Source organism: Theobroma cacao, chromosome 3 (genome assembly GCF_053813885.1).
Source record: "Theobroma cacao isolate CCN51 chromosome 3, ASM5381388v1, whole genome shotgun sequence".
Classification (NCBI taxonomy): domain Eukaryota; kingdom Viridiplantae; phylum Streptophyta; class Magnoliopsida; order Malvales; family Malvaceae; genus Theobroma; species Theobroma cacao.
This window is the reverse complement of record NC_142641.1, coordinates 41,191,265-41,208,350: the sequence shown is the minus strand read 5'-3', so window position 1 is coordinate 41,208,350 and position 17,086 is coordinate 41,191,265. Positions and strand designations below refer to the sequence as shown.

At 36.6% G+C, this 17,086-nt stretch overlaps 3 protein-coding genes across 3 annotated transcripts; 2 read left to right on the top strand and 1 right to left on the bottom strand.

Moving 5' to 3' along the window:
- Positions 1 to 1,005: 1,005 nt before the first annotated feature.
- On the top strand, positions 1,006 to 2,434 carry LOC18605931 (F-box protein At2g27310-like). Its single transcript, XM_007039254.3, has one exon. The coding sequence runs from the start codon at positions 1,102 to 1,104 to the stop codon at positions 2,191 to 2,193; it is 1,092 nt and encodes a 363-aa protein (XP_007039316.2). The 5' UTR covers positions 1,006 to 1,101; the 3' UTR covers positions 2,194 to 2,434.
- Positions 2,196 to 3,811, bottom strand: TIM13 (translocase of the inner mitochondrial membrane 13). The gene is made up of 2 exons (XM_007039253.3): positions 3,561 to 3,811; positions 2,196 to 2,656 (listed from the first exon to the last, which is right to left on the bottom strand). The coding sequence occupies exons 1-2, from the start codon at positions 3,675 to 3,677 to the stop codon at positions 2,507 to 2,509; spliced, it is 267 nt and encodes an 88-aa protein (XP_007039315.1). The 5' UTR covers positions 3,678 to 3,811; the 3' UTR covers positions 2,196 to 2,506.
- Positions 3,812 to 11,604: 7,793 nt separating this feature from the next.
- Positions 11,605 to 14,133, top strand: LOC18605928 (B3 domain-containing protein Os03g0120900-like). The gene has a single exon (XM_018118097.2). It carries the CDS (start codon positions 12,234 to 12,236, stop codon positions 13,512 to 13,514), a length of 1,281 nt encoding a protein of 426 aa, XP_017973586.2. The 5' UTR covers positions 11,605 to 12,233; the 3' UTR covers positions 13,515 to 14,133.
- The last annotated feature ends 2,953 nt before the right edge of the window (positions 14,134 to 17,086 follow it).

The window sequence follows — 17,086 nt, the reverse complement described above, 5'->3', positions numbered from 1 at the left end:
AAAAGGTTGGTAGAGGATCGAGGAAGCCTTCCCGGCTTCCCCTTGTGCATATGAAGTTAGTGCATGCGTACTAATTATTAATACAGCCTGCAACTAGATTTGCTTCGGCTTTTGTCCGATTAATGCAAAACGTTTGGCAGCTCTCCTTTCTCGTACCTTCTACGTGAATTATCCTGGTGATCAAATAAATGGCAAGGACGATTGTGGAATGTTGAAGTTCTAAGCAAGCAAGATGTTCCCATTCTCTCAAGCAATGACATTAATTAATGGAACCGTGTAGAGAGGGAAGAGCAAACTGTTCTTTTGCCTTTTACCAAAGCAGTGGCATGTATTATGAAACTATCATATGTATCTAAATATTTGTCTCATTAATTGATATATAATTCTTTTATTTAAAAAGTAAATTTCAAATCTCTTTTTTTGTTAATTACAAAAAAAAAAAAAAACTACCAGGTGTGCGTTGAGAAATAACCATGAAATAGCCTCGTAAATTAGCTACCGAGATTAGCTGTGGGCACACCCAGTAGGATGTTCCCTTCCTATGTTACATCAGTTTGTGCCTTTGGACAGCATTCTTATCCAAACCGAACCCGATTATTAAAAAGAAAAAAAAGAGCAATTAAATTTACCGGTACTCACGAGGGAACAATATGCGTCATAACAGAGATGAGCAGCAGCGTTGTCAACGTAAACCTTCTCAATAGCTTCATTTAATTTGATGATGAGTTTTCAACCTCACAAATTAAGGACTCTGACAGTCCCTTTTAGAGGTTAGAGCTTTATAGCCAGGACAAACCTAATGCCGTGCCCATTAAAAATTAGGCAATTGGCAGTTGGCAAAGTTGAAAAGATGGCAACCAGACCATTTACTTAGTTGACAGTTCGCTATCTGTGGCCTAATTATCCAGTAGAGATTGATCCTTCTGAACTGCGGCTAGTGATTTTAATCTCATTGGTCAATCATATTATATAATTGAACATAAATCTATGTGAATCTACGAGATGGGTCAATGACCTTTATATAAAGAAGTAGGTTCTTGAGCGTATCCACACTTGAAACTTCGATTTCAGTTTCCGGGCAATCGGAAGGAGCGAGCTCGAATGGAGCTTTTGCAATGTCATTTGAAGTGCTTAAGCAGGGACCTCCTAACAGACATCATGGTTCGTCTAGATGGTTCAACCCTGGCCTCAGCTGCCTGCACCTGTTCTGACCTCCAAGGTATAGCTCGTGAGCAAAGCTTATGGAAACAGTTGTGTCATTCGACGTGGCCTTCCACTGCACTCAAAGAAGCTCAGCACCTTATTTCCTCTTCGGCAATAGATGGTTTTGACAGATTCTATGCTGATTCCTATCCTCTTATTTTGCATGACAAAGTTGCCAAGAACATTCCTGCGCAAACCCACATCTCCCCGTCTAATTTTGCTTCCTTTGTAGATGTTTACTACAGTGATCAATGCATTCTGTCCAGAGTTTTAGATGGCATACCAAGTTCGGGGGATTTTTGTGAAGGTGATGAGACAAGTGACCTCATGAGATGGTTATTGAACTGTCCGTTCAAATTGGTTCTCTTGGATGTCGGTCATGATGAAGGCACTGGAGATGGGAATGAACTCCACCGTGCCAACAACCAATATGGTTATCATCGAATATTAGCTCCCCCTTTCATGTCCTTTGTGCAGACGGATCACTGCAAAGAGCTAAGAGAGGGCCTTAGGTTAAGTTGGGTGCTGTTGGACAAGATGAGAGGCAGGGCAGTAAATCTCTCAAGCTGGAAGCCATTGCTAGTGAAAAAGATCTGGGCTACCGATGGTGATTATGAGATTCATTTTGGGTGCATTGTACCTGTAGAGGAGAGCGTGCTGCCTCACAAGTTAGCCAAGTGCCTTATATTGGCTAGATGCAACCTGGCGGAAAACGGGCATCTGGGATGGAAGGAAATAAGCATGCATTTCGAGGACACTAGGGGAGCATATGTGTGTGGAGACAAAAGTTTGACCATTATGAATCAGGCTCTTTATTGCTTGCGAAGTAATAGTCGCCTCATAGTTGAGAAGGGCTATCAACAATTTGAGGAGCTAAAGCAAGAGATGATACGGAAAAAGAAGCTCAAAGAAACCATAGCTGATTGGCTTTGTCTATCCTTTGAAGTTGCAATCTTCATAACATTTGGGTACTATATTTTACCCATATAGCATTCTACCACCACGTCAAGGCTTAATATTATTGATGGTAAGACAGTGAACAAAACATCATTACAGTCAAAGATTAAGGAACATATAATAAAAGCAAGAGCAGTTACCAGGTAAATTCCCAGAGTTTTGAGATTCGGATTACTGGTAACGCGTACAAATTCAAAAACAATATGCAAAGTATGATCTCCCCAGGACAAATTTCAGAAATAAGATGAGCAAAACCAATCACAAATTTCACTCATCCTCGAATTTAAGATTTGTCCAAACTTTGGCAGCTTACATTATCTTCAAAAAGAATGTTCCAGTTCCAAATTCAGCGTGGTGCATTAAAAAGAGCTTTGCTAATAATACCAGTGGCCTCAATGTAACGATCCACACATCTAGAAATGCAACTACTCTCACTTCCACTTAGACTTGACCCGGGTTTTGTGATACACTTGTCAAAGCACTTCTCCCTCACAGTCTGTATTACAAATGAAAAACAATTGAGAAATAGCTCAAGTAGAGATTGTATGTATTTAGCCCCCAATAATGATATAGAAAGCATGATGAAAATTTTCTGACGCTATAATAAAATACTAGGCACCCCACTCCCACTCGCAAAGAGGACATTTAGCAAGCAACAGCCAAGCCTACAGGAGAGATATCCAATAACTGGTTGCCTTTTGTTAATATGAAGAAACTGAATAACTTGAATTGGGCAAAAATATCTACTTATATAAGTAAACGTGCAAATAAGATATGAACTATTTGACAAATCTTCTCCAAACCATGTTAAACAGTGACAACTTAAGTCAACAAACTTCTATCAAGTAAGCTTTTCTAGAACAAACAAAAAATTGAAGAAAAATATCCTAGACATGGAGTATCATAGTATATTAGCATTCCAAATTGAAACTGCTACACAAAATATTTTCTAGCATTAACTTTTATAAAACACTCCTGAACCTTTGACAAATCAAAATGGTTTGAAGCCACTTAAAACAATCTAAGGAATGCGGCTGCTTTTCAGGGTAAAACTAAATCATTTGACAACAATCTAAACAAAGAAATCCTTGAATCAAATCCGATGGTGGTCCATTTTAATCCATTAAAAAGACTACCTTTAAACTCTTCCAACTTCATAGAAGTTATCTAGCCAGGGAACAGAAGATTGGGCATCACATCAAGAGCAATTTCTAAGCAATGCATTGAAAAAGACACAGTTCGATGACCAGCTAATAACCCATGTACTGATAGTGGTGATATATTTCAGACAAAATAAATTTCAAGATAGAAAGGAAAAAAAAGGAGAACTATTACATCAAGATTACATATAGATACGAAAAACCCAGAACCAGAATTGAGAAATGGGAAGAGAGGTTAACCTCGAGGAACTCCTGGGCATAAGCCTGGGCAAGTTGAAGCTTCATCTGGTCCATGAATTCTTCTGTTGAAATTTGGGGAGATCCTGTTCCACTTGAACCTGTTGAGAAAGAATCCATTTTTGCTCTCCTTTTTTCCTTTTTTTTTTTTTTCAAATTTCCCTTTTGCCTGTTAAACTCTTTATCTCTCTCTGCCTCAAAGCCAAAACTTGGACAACAGAAAAAGCGCCCTAAACCCTAATCCTACAAAAGAGCGAAAAGGAAAGAAGACGCTAAACCCCATTGACTCTTGCAATTTTGGACACGGGTCCGTCACCATGGATTCGGCCCATAAGGAGACCCATTTACTTTGGGTCTCTCACCGCTTAGGACAATTTTCTCTTCAGTTGGATTTCACAATGGCTCAATCATCACAATGGACAGTTGATGGGCTACAAAATTTAAGCTCAACTTCAATCGGGTTTTGTAAATTAAGTTCTTTTAAAAAAAAAGATTAAATTTTAAATCCTACCATATATAGATTCAGTCCAATTTTATATAGGTTTATCTTATTAATTTCTTTTCATGAATGTAATATGTGATATAACTGAAAATTCTTTTATTGTAATTGAAAATATTAAAAAAAAGATTCATTTCATATATAAGTGCATAATGTTGAAATGTTTGTTTAATATTTATTCCCTTCAATAGTGTAAAACTAGTTAGTATTTAAAGTTAAAATTAAATGTTTGACTAAAATATTGAAATTCAGTAGCATTAGTGTCTGTTTATTGTGATTGAATTTACATTTCAACAGTACTTACTAATTAGAAAATATATTTGGATACCCAATTTTGTAATTTTCTTTATTTGATTGAAGAATAAAAAACTAAGTCTAGGAAACTTTATGACCCAACATACATTTTTCTTTAATAAAAAATGAAAATATAAAAATTATAATTATCATATTGTTTACCAATAATCATTAACATTTTCTTTCTCTTGTAAATATGAGATATTTAATTTAAACTTGACAGCCCAAAATAATGTTTCATTCAATCTTAACTTACAAATGAATTTCTAAGGAAATCATGCTCTCTATATTCCAAATTTTGTCTAGGAATTAGGTACTTTCCAAGTGCATAACTATGTGTTGGTTGGGGTCAAATAGTAGTCAAGTCTAGAGCAGAATCAAACAGGTTCAACTGGTACGTCTTGCAAATTGCAATCCAAATTCCGAAGACCGAGTCTATAAGGAGCGTTTTAAATTAAATGTATGGTTGTGGGAGGGAAGTTGGCCTAGCTGAAGGGAATCAACGAAGAAGGAAATCAACCTAACTTAGGCCAATGATGAAAGCCTGCTGGATGCATACGAGAAGGGCTTGAGCAGGTTGTTGGAGATTATTGGAAATGTATACCACAGTTTGATGGGGCATTCTTTTAACCCCTCTGTCCCTTGAGGTAGAAATGAGCATGGCATCATGATTCAGGAACCAGTTCTCAGCAGAGTAAAAGTTCTGACGAAATAAATTATGCGATTAGTTAAGTGACAGATAGAGGAAGTAAAAAACAAGAGATTGAATTGCTCTGAGAAAATAATGCATCTCCTGGGGTCTTGTCATGTCTAATATTTGAGAAAAAGCCTTCAATGTCAAGATGATCATCTAGGCCCCAATACAATCCCAGTTACCCAATCATCCTTAGATCAGGAGAACCCTGCGCTACGTGTTGTTACAGGTCACTTTACGGTCCATCCCCGATGGAGAGAGACTGACAGATAGAGAAGCCGACAATTGAAGCATGAAACAAGACACAGCGGCCGCCAACTGGACGGTAGGGAGTGCTCTATGGTCCAGCTGAGTTTGGAAGTTGTGGTCCTATGCCTACAGCTCTATGACAACATGGACCATGATGTACCCAATCAACTATCTCTTTCCTTTTATTTTTCTCCCCACCAAGTGCTTTAGACCCTTTTATCAGAATCATATAAATATATAATTAAGCAGTCGATAACACTAAACAACAAATTATAAATACTTTGCAGAGCTGTTCCACGTTTTTGGTAATTTCTTTGCAATTCACATTCCCCTGCTCTACACACCAAACTAGAAGGTCCAAACGGATCAGGTATTAGAGCCTACCGTGTCAAGGATTCTTTTATGATTATATCTGCCGTATAGGGAAGGGCTTGTCAAAAGATCCGTCCTAACATTGCCTTATATATTCCTCTGGTTTATCACTATCGTTTTCCTGTAATAATGGCAAAGAGAGACTGGGAGACCCTATTTTTCTATGAGCCCAACCTAAAAACTCACGTAGCCTATAGGGGGTGGGGGGAGACAGCGAAAGGGATGCAAAACAATGTACTGCTAAGCTTGAAGGGGCATGAATCTTTATCAAAGCTAAACATCTCGATGTTAACAAAGTGCTAAGAAAGGGGGTCCAATAATAATTCCAATCGGTTAGATATCATAGTCTGCTCCCCAAATCCTTCTGCACATCTCTTTGATTCATGGATGTGTGCTAGCTAGCTAGCTAGCCAGCTACTGTCACACGCATTAGTATTTGTGAATAATCTCTCTTCTCTCCGATCGATATATAGTTCAGTAGTTCAACTTTGAATAAAAGTCTAGACGACATTATATATATTGTTGGGTGTACATATATGACTTGTCAATTTTAGCTAAGTCTTTCAAGAACATTAATGGGAGGCTGTTCTTACCTTTTCTCGGAAAGAGCCGCTGTCCGTTAGATGGGAATTAAGTAGAAGTTGCCCTGCTTTCTTCCAGGTCCTATAATACCAAAGTTGTACAAAAGGCGGACCTTGATGTAACTATGTAAGCATTAAAGTTAATTTCTATATCTTTATATGGGAAAAGTATAACGGTCAAATTATGTAATTAGTCATATCCTTTATCAAAATGATAAATTTAGTTTTTGTATAATAATTTGTAAGAATTGAATTTTTATATTTTATAAAATTGATAATATTATTTTGATGTGTTAAAATTTTTTTATTATCTATATTAATGTAGTGTTTGGTTATATTGATGTAACATTTTCTCGTTGATGTGACATTAAATTTGATGATACATTAATGATGATTTGACATTTTACGAATGATGTAATAGTAGTGTCGACAATATAACGTGACTAAATGCTATTATGAATTATATAAATGTAGAGATGAAATTATCTAATGTGAGTTAATGGTTTTAAACAGGATTAGAAAAAGAAACAAATCAAAATTACGTATAGATTTTTAAGATTTTGGAGAAGAGTGTCGTGAGATAGAGAAGATTGAATTTTTATACTTCATAATTTAAAGCAGTGAAAAGAGTGTTGTGAAATAAATAAAAAAATGTCATGCCATAATTAACAAATTATCATATTCAACTTCACATCTATCAAAAATTACTTTGTCAGCAAAAATAACAAACAAAAATTTAATACATGTTAACAATTAGATTGACATTATTAATTTTAAAAAGTATGAGAATTCAATTTTTATAAATTATTATATAGAAATTAAATTCTTCACTTTGTCAAAATATAAAAACTAATTACATAATTTAACTAAGTACAACGCCTTAATATATATAATAATTTGAGTAAAATAGAAACAGCAAAAACTATATTAATTTTCTGAATATATTATTTTTCTTTTATCTTAATTGTCGTGATCCCATTCTCACCACATCAATCACCCAAGAACTTGCGTGCCACAGCCCACAGCTAAGTTCTATGAACAAGATCCTGCAAACATTTAATAATGATTGATTTGACCTAAACCTAAAAGCTTATATTAGATCATGAGTATTACGCATCAGTAATTTCTTGTAAAAATATTGAAGATATCAAAAAATTCAAAATTGAGCCAATGGACTAAAAAATAGACTTTTATTACAACGTATTAAAGAATACTTAAGTGAGCAACTAAAAATGTTTAATCTTTCTGATACAAGAACCCAACAATCAGTTTTTAATGTGAAACAGTACGTGTGATTCTAATTTTGATCATTTTTTGAGATAGAAAGGGTGACTATTCTCGTTTCCACTTAAACAATGAAACTATTCCCATAATTCCGTGCCTTTATTCATGCTATTTGAATACTTAAGGTGTGCAATTTGGGATATGTATCCTAAAACTTACTTTTATTTTATAAATAAGATAAATGTTGGAATATTTGGTTAACTTGCAATAGAAGAACACTGGTAGGAAAAGTAATGTTCATTTTGAACCAGACCAGTCAGTTTGGGCCATTGATGGTCTGAAAATTAGCTATAATTACGGTCTAATTAGATGGGTGATTATTAGGAGATTAGAAGCTTGATTAGTGGCTATTACGTACTTGGTCTGGCAGGTAGTAGTTGCCTAGTTGGCTTAATAATCTCTGCGACTCATCATCATCATCATCATCATCTTTGATTCTTCATGACAAAGGCTGCTACCCGAATTCACGAATTAATTGTCCCACCATCCATTCCCCACCCCCACAAATCGTTTGTATATTTGTACATTAAAGACAGAAAGACAGTGAGGGTATGGGAGATACACCATTAGATCGCGTTGCGGCTCAGCTGGATATATATGCCATTCTCTACATAATTCACATGGCCGCAAGCATAAATAAAGACACTAGGTAAAACACAAAAATCAGTTAACTTACAAGAATTCCCATTTTGATGTACATCATCACATGCAACGTTAACACCTATACAGCTAATAAAATATTCCTTTTTTTCCAAGTTAATTCAATATGTTAATGCTCTAAGGCAAAGGGGTTCAACATTAATTCGGCACATGCTAGCTAATTTTCAGATTTGACGTAAGTTAGAACCTAAAGTTTGGATTACTTGTCGATTTTTTTTTCTTTTCGTTTCTATTATATATTCATATATCTTCCATTCCTAGTTCTAAGACGAGATAAGAACAAAATTTGGTCAATATGAAAGGAGGAATAGAATAAAACAAGGAGTAGAACTAATTAAACTTGAGCTTAAATTAAGTAGTGCCTTAGTGGGTAAAACATATAGCAAGTTGCCAAAAACATGTTCGGGTTATTGTATTGTAAAAGGATGGAAGAGGAGGATGCTTAAATAGAGAGGCACGCAAGAGGGTCTTTCTTCCAGGAAGTTGCTGCCTAGCTAGTAGCTACCAATAGTAATCCAACCCCACGAGGCAAAATTAATTGTGTCGTAATTATAAATTCAACAAGGCTAATACATATAACAATAATACTGGTAATAATAGACATAAATAATAGGACGAAGGAGCATGGCTGGATGGCTCAAAACCAAGTGGGGGGAGTTATTGAGTTTTTTTTTTTTTTTTTTTTTTGGGATGCGCGAGAGAGGAACTTGCAAGTTGGGTGCAAAAATTAGGGGGAGGCAATTTGGCCCCATTTTTTTTCTTTGGGGGTAAAAGTCAATACAAGTTCTAAATAGAATAATTATTCAATCATCACAACTGATTCCAGCGTTGATTTGTTCAATTTCAATAAACTCCAACGTCACTCTAATCAGGTGACATGACGGCAGCAGCTCCTTGAAACCAATGAAAACCTCAGATTAATTTGTACTCCATTAAATATTTATAATAATTACTACTATAAGAATTAAGAATAATGTAATGTGTTATGAATACTAAATTTGGGGAACTGGGTCTTTCATAATTTATAGATTGGTGTAGCTCCTCTATGCAGTAGTACCACTAGTATATGATATGAATCCAAGTGGTAGAGTGACCCAACCACAAGACAGACATATTGTTTAGCATTACAAGATTCAATATATTTATTTATTTATTATTCCGCCCTATCTCTTTCCAATTCATATAATATTGTAAATTTAATTACCGTCACATCACTATTAGAAAGGGTGGGGATCTGCCTTGATGTGTTATTACGGCATTACATCAACCCAAGATAATATACATTGAATGTCTCGAAAATTAGTTGTTACACTATCAATTAAAGACTTTATCGTTTTGAGTGGTATGTATTTGGATGGAATCTAGTTCTTATAATAGATTACATCGAGGTTGCACTTATTACAAGTTCAGATTTAATTATCTAAGTCATATAACTCAATCATTAATGCATGAAATCTTATTGTAGTATCTGTCAAATGAAAAAATTAAAGCAATTGAATTCATACATTTCTTGGTCGTCCTTGTTATCATATAAGGATTCCTTGATTCAACATGCTGTATTATATATATATATATATATATATATATATATATATATATAGAGAGAGAGAGAGAGAGAGAGAGAGAGAGAGAGAGAAACGCCACTTTGTTTTACCAGCAAAGAATTTAGAAAATATATTGCTGGAAAGCTGAAGGGAGTGGAGACTGGATTAATTCCGGAAGAAAGCCCTCACCCGTAAGAAAGGTATAGCTAGCAAGGTCCCAAGGCATCCCTATCTGCACAATTTGAGTAGGTGGATGCTCATCAATTAGCGGCTGGGGGTGGTGGTGTGGCGGCTATGCAGTGCCCCATTATCCTTTACAACCGGAGCAACCTTTGTCATTTTTTTCCCTGAGCAAATTATGGCTATAAAATGATTGGACGGTAGGGCTCATTATTACAATTTTTATGTATATGAACCCACTGTTCCACAGTCCATACTTATTAATCTAGCAGGTGTACTTAATTTGCCCGACGATTTGATCTGTCATTTCTTAAGTAACAGGAAAGTAATTTTTAAAATCAAGGACTACTGTACTTTCTAAGTGTGAAATTGAATTTAATTATACAACAAATTCTGTACTTTTTTTTTATGGCGACGCACCAGTGTCATAATTTGATATGCCCCGGGATTTTTTCCCCATCACAAATGATGCAGATGTTACACTTGAAATGGAAGTGGCACCTACGTACATCAATGTAAATCTTCCACCTTCCACCAGCTTTATTGATATGTTTTCCCTCACAAGAATAAAAATCCATGGCCTGGTAAAAACAGTCGCAGTTTTTTTTTTTTCTTTATTTTAAAACACGTGCAAGTTTAATATTGAGAAAATCTGTTAATAACCCAACTTGAGTCATCCTGAAAACTAATTTGATATTATATTTACCAGAGCAGTAGATAATATTGCTTATGTATCCTGCGTTGAGGAGGCAGGGAATCGTGGGGGCTGGACCAGTGATGGCTGTGTCCAGGTTGGGCTAATTTCAGGGGTCCAAAAGCCAACATAATCCAAAATATGACCTGAAAATGTGACACATAATGACAAAAGTGTGAGACGTGATTTAAGTTAAATTATTACTTTTGAGGTTGTGAGAGATTGGCTAGATAGGTTGGAGAGGAAGCGTGGAAAATAGTTGGGTCCATAGGGGACTGCATGTGCTGCATTCCCCTTGGAAAAAAGAAATGAACGAAGAATTTTCTTTTTCTTTTTTAGTGTAATTTTCATTTTTCCTTTATGAATTATAAATGCCTTTGAGAGACTGACGAAGACTATAAATATCCTTTTCCATCTAGTTGGCCACCATAGCAGAGTGGCTCGTACAAGCTTTTCAAGTCAAAACCCTAACCCAGTTCCAGTTAGATAATATTTACCCCACTTTTTTTTTTCTTTTCTTCCCCTAAAAAGGAGATGTCAGTTAGCTCATAGTTACCACATATTATCTAAACAAGGTTAGTTTAATGAGAAAACAAATTTGCTTGCACTAAATACGAACAATTAGTGATATTTAATCTAAGATTTTTGAGGCAAAAGTTCAAAAAGGAATCAAGGAGACAAACATTATCAACTACAAAATCACAACTAAGACAGAAATGGAATTACAATATTGGTGATTTCTTCTTTCTTTTCTTTTTGTTAGAAAAAAGTCTAAAAAAACAAATATAGAATAGAATTAATATTGCAACAGTAGCAAGCTCGTGCTCTCCAAAACAGCTGGCTCATAGAGTTATATATCCTACAAAAATACTAAAATAATATGCATACCACCCAGGATGATGACAGTGACAAGCTCACATGAGCCCAACCAGATAATACATGGGGTCCCTACGTATAAACTTAACTTGATATTCTCTCTCTTAACAAAGAAAGATAGAAAGGAGAGAGAGACAGAGACACAGAGAGAAGGCTAAGGGCTAAGGGAGGGTGAGAATTTGTTCAAGGAAAAAAAAAAAAAAAGGAAACATACTAGTATTGTGCCCAACGGGGAGAAGGTTCGAGGGAGGCGCGCCCTGGAAAGAAAATCAAACAAATAATGAAATAAACCACTTTTTCTTTCTCTTTCACTCTCTTCTTTCAAGGTCAACAACGAGATGAAGTTGCATTCTTTGAAACGTCCATGGGGGTTTATCGCCCAAGTCTAGTTTTCGTGTTCGGGTCTTTTTGGTCAAAAGAAGAAAGCACCGACTTTCTCATTGTACTGAGAGGTGAGATAGAGCGCCTAAACCCAAAAAACACACAATACACCCCTTCCTGTTTCTCCTGAGACTCCGCCGAACTCCCGAAGAGTCTTCAACCCTAGCAAAACCAAGAAAAGTTGTAACAACATGGCACAGTTTCTAGTGTTCTTTGTTTGTCTGTTTGTTAGTTTTTTTTAATCTCAACTAGGCCAATTAGCCCCCACTTTTCTTCCTTTCTTGTTAGGTTTGTTTGGTTGATTTTTCTTCCTCATCTTTTATCGTCTAGATCCCCGAGGAAAAGTCACAATTGGTGCTAAAAAATTCATGGATTTTGGGTCATCAGGGAGAGAAGGGTTTAGTGAAGAAGAACAGATGGGTAAAGGTAAGCTCCCTATTTCGTATTCTTCCTCTTCTTCTCCTTCATCTTCTTCTTCTCAGCACAAAACCCAGCTGGTTCCTCCTCTTAGCAACTGCCGATGGGAGAAGCAGCCTCATCCGATTTACGACAGCCACCACCAAATGAGTCCCAACTGGTTAGGCAACAGGTACGAACCTGAAGAAGATAACGAAGCAACTGCCACAGCAACTGCAAGTGAAGCTGATTCCAAACGCGTAGACTCAGATTCAACCCTTGAGCTCAAGAGCAGTGCAAGTGCCAACATCGAGAAAGAACACATGTTCGATAAAGTAGTCACCCCAAGCGATGTGGGAAAACTCAACCGACTTGTTATCCCAAAACAACACGCTGAGAAGTATTTCCCGCTTGATTCTTCCACAAACGAGAAAGGTCTTCTGTTGAATTTCGAGGACAGAAATGGGAAGCCGTGGAGATTCAGGTACTCTTACTGGAACAGCAGCCAAAGCTACGTTATGACCAAAGGCTGGAGCCGTTTTGTCAAGGATAAGAAACTTGATGCTGGCGATATAGTTTCTTTCCAGAGAGGAGTAGGCGAGTTTGGTAAAGATCGTCTTTTCATTGATTGGAGGCGGAGACCTGATGCACCAGACCCGGCTTCTTTTCATCCTCATCAACACCACTTCTCTTTTCACCGCTCAATCCCATGGAGTCCATTGCTAATGCGGCCACCACCAACAGGAAGAGATCACTTTCACTTGTCGCAGATACACCCTCTAAACAGAAATAGCTACTATGGTGGTTATCCAACTGGAAGCAATGTGATGAATCCAGCTGGAGGTACAATGGAACCAGTATTTTACTGGAGATCAGCAGTGGCTGCAGCAGCCCCACAAATGGGAATGGGAATGGGACTGGGAATGATGGAGTGGCAGCAGCAAACAGGTGGCGTTGTAGAGCCAATTGTGTTTGACTCGGTGCCGGTGGTCCAAGGCAAGGCTGCAGCCAAGAGGTTAAGGCTTTTCGGGGTGAACATGGAATGCCCCACATCGGCGTCGTCAGATGAGTGTGAGATGTTATCTCCAACTACCATCGCAAATGCTACAATGGCATCGCAGCCTCCTCAACTTTCATCGTCGTCCCAGCATCCTCTCCAATTAAGGCTCTACAACGGCACCCCACTGCCCCCCACTGACTTTCTTAATGCCAACAAAGGGAAGGCTTCCATGTCCTTGGATTTGGATATGTGACCACAAGAAATTGTATCTGGTACAGTATAGTCAACGCCCAAGTTAATTAACTTTGCCACAATCAACACTTGCCACCACCGTCATCATCAACAAACAACAACAAGAAATGCGCGAAGATAAGGCTAGAAGAATTGCAAGGCTAGCTGCTAATCCGCCCCTTTTTTTTTTTCCCAATTTATCACTTCCTGATTCGGATGAGGGAGAAGACCCAGCAGTTGAAATCTACAATGCTGGTTTATGATCATATCCATATCTATACTGAATAAAAAGGGACGGAAGAATATTGATGAGTATTTGAGGAAAAAAAAAATCAGATTTCAATGTTGTTGTTTTAGCGGTTAATTAATTAGAACAGAAGGGGAGTTCAGGGTTTGGGTGACTGTGAAGATTTAGTTAGAGATGAGATGATCACAACCATAACCCAAGGAGTCTTTTGTTTTTAACTTTGTGTATAAAATATAAGTATTACACATTGATAGATACATATATGAGACATAGATCCATCAAGCCCGAGATTTCATGTTTGCTTTTTGTAGGGCCTGGTCTCTCCTGAATGTATCCCATCCCATTGTTTCCACTGAATTAGTTCCCAAGTATCTCTATTCCCTTTGGCTCGTAACTGCTCTCCTTCTTTCTTTCTCTTTCTCTCACTTTCTCTCCACTGTTGTTTAGTTATAACAACCTTTCCTGACTCCTCAGTGACTGAGCAGAGTGCTAGCTATCTGATGTAATCCAAGTTTTTGCTCTCTTTTGTTTTTTTACCTTTGCTAGGTTGTTGTTCTTGTCGCTGCTTCGTTGGGCACGCCCGCAGGTTGTGCAGAGAAATTTGCAGGGCTTTTAAAAGGTAGGATTTATCTCAATTTTCTTGGACTCTTTTTGTTTATATTATTAGTTCTTTCTCATCTGTTTAACCCCTTACCGCATTAATATGCTTCTTTTTTGTTCTTTGCAAGTTTGAGTGTTCCCCTTCCTCAAATTTGCTTGTTTCTTCGATCATTTCAATTCACCAAATAGACACATACTATTAACTCTCTTGAAGAACAGAATACAGACGCCATCATAAATGTGAATTTATTTCATTCCTTTTGTAATAGTTATCTGGTTAGCTGAAGCAGCATGTTTCACTTTTTTTCTTCTAGGCGAATATGTTGCACCAGCAGTTTCTTTTTTTTTTTTTTTTTAAATTTCCATCGTACCATTGCACACCTTTTTTACTTTAATTGCATAGTCCCAAGTAGTCGAGATATGAAGCATCGTGTGGAGTCAGCATGCGCGTATGTTCAGATAGTTATCATTGTTGTTTTTAGATGTCAATGTTCACAGAAATTAGATTGCCTAAGCTGAAGTTGAGACCAACACCTTTATCTTTCTGGTGAGCCACATGTTTCTTCACCTTTTTGCTAGAGCTTGTACGTATAATCTTCAAAAGTTACCAAAACAAAAATTAATGGCCTCCAACTTTGACGATATTGTAGCTTCTTCTTTTTTTCCTACTATTAAATATTATTTCCAATTTCATTTTTAAGCTTGTTATAAGATAGATGGTAATTTTGCAATACTATGTTCTGGTGTCTTATTTACAGTCTGTTTAGTCTCATCCGAAGAAAAACAAATAAATTAGGTATTCCTTCACTGCAAGTTGCACATTGGCAGTAATAATTGATTGAAACTGTTAGTGACCTCACCACAGTTTTCCACTATAGCTCGAAATCGTAGACCCGAGGCCAAAAACAAGATCTGTGATTCAATCCCGTGCAGCATGGGAACAAAATTTTTTTCTATCTTGGTCTATACTTTCAGGAGACTGAAGAAAGTTCATCCTTTATAGTTTGCAAAGTTCATCAGTCCTCATATATGTGCTATACTAAAAAATAATAATTACACGATTGATCTTTAGCGGGTCAATCTTTCTGTAGTTGCCTTTCTCAAAACAACTTTGACTTGTTCAGACTATTTTTAGGTCTCTAGGAGAGCATGCTTGTTGATCTGTAGCACAATCTCTACTTTCATAATTCATGTATCTGATAGTTTTTAAGATTTTCCAAGACTTACTTCTTTTATTTTTCTCAACATCAAAACCCTAGATGGAAATATGAACTATTTCTGATCATGTAGACACGCGCACACATACGCAAACATGTGGATGAATGAGGTACCAATTCATAAGGCAGTACTTATCACCATATCTTTTGGTCATTGGTCACCTTATAGTTTCCTTTCCACCCAGAGAACAGTCTTTGATCAAATTTTATTGCATACTGTCTGTCAAGCTATATTATGATGATTAGCATAGGACACACATTAAGTAAATATTAAATGTGTCAAGCTCTATAGTTTTGGGTGGTTATGAATCAACTAAACAAGGCTATTATCATATACATGTAGAAATGAGGGGAACTTGTGCTCTAAAGTTTTCTGAAATGCCTTATAGTTAAAATGCTAGAGAGTAATGTTTTATCTGAATGTGTCATGTCGATTTCAGATATCTTGGGAATGGTGGTCGGTTCTGACATTTATAAAATTAAAAGATAAAGAGAGAGAGAGAGAGAGAGAGAGAGAGAGAAACCTCTAATAGCATTAACAGTGTTAAAGAGATCAATGTTACTGAAATTAAAACAAGGAGCATAAACTTCAGACAGGAAAAGCAATTATATGGTACATGAATTATACTTATTGGAATTCTTTTTTTCTTTTTTGGTTGTCAATGACTTTTTAGTACTCATCTCTTTATATGAGTAGAAGTATTTGATTCTTCTACACTTGCCCTAGAGGATAGCAAAATTTGATCAGCTTCATTTTTACCCGTCAACAAGGACTTAAAAATGCTTCTACATGGTTATCTTAACCTTAATTAGGTGTTTATGCGTGTTCCCCCATAAGTGCATGGTTGTTTTGATGCATGCTTTCTATATGTTGGATGATTAACTATCTTCTGATTACGTGTCTTATGGTGCTCTGGGAAGTCTTTTATTTATGGAATTATTCAAGAATTAATTAAACATCTTGCATATGGCACTAGATACTTTATCTGGTATATATGCATGGTGGGTTAATTCTATCGGTTTTCCTGATTCGTGGTTTTGCTGTTATCTCTCAACTGAAATGAAATGTAGGAGTAGGACAGTCTCAAACGCCAAGGAAATTAAAAAAAAAAAATAATAGGTGGTCAGAAGGAAAATTAGCAGTACTTGAAATGAAAAAAACCTATATTTCATTTTGTAGTCGCCAGTTAGCTCCATATGCCACTTAAAAACATTTCTAAAGGCCTAATTTGCATTGGACACTGCCTCCCTATTCTATCTGGTCTTTGTGAAGAACCAGCCTGTTGCTTATATGGAGCAGCAAACATGATCTTGTAGAATCATGAGGGGAATATATTTCCTTTTGATCTTCAAAATCCTTAAAAACAGTAGATGTATCTCTACTGTGCATAGTCACTAAATAAGTCTTCCAGTTTTAGCATGTATGTCCCTCACGCTATGAGTTGCTAATCTAGGAAAATAAGCTAAATTTCAACCCCAAAAATTCGACGGATAACCTAAAATATCATATGGGTTAAGCTTTCTTTGCTA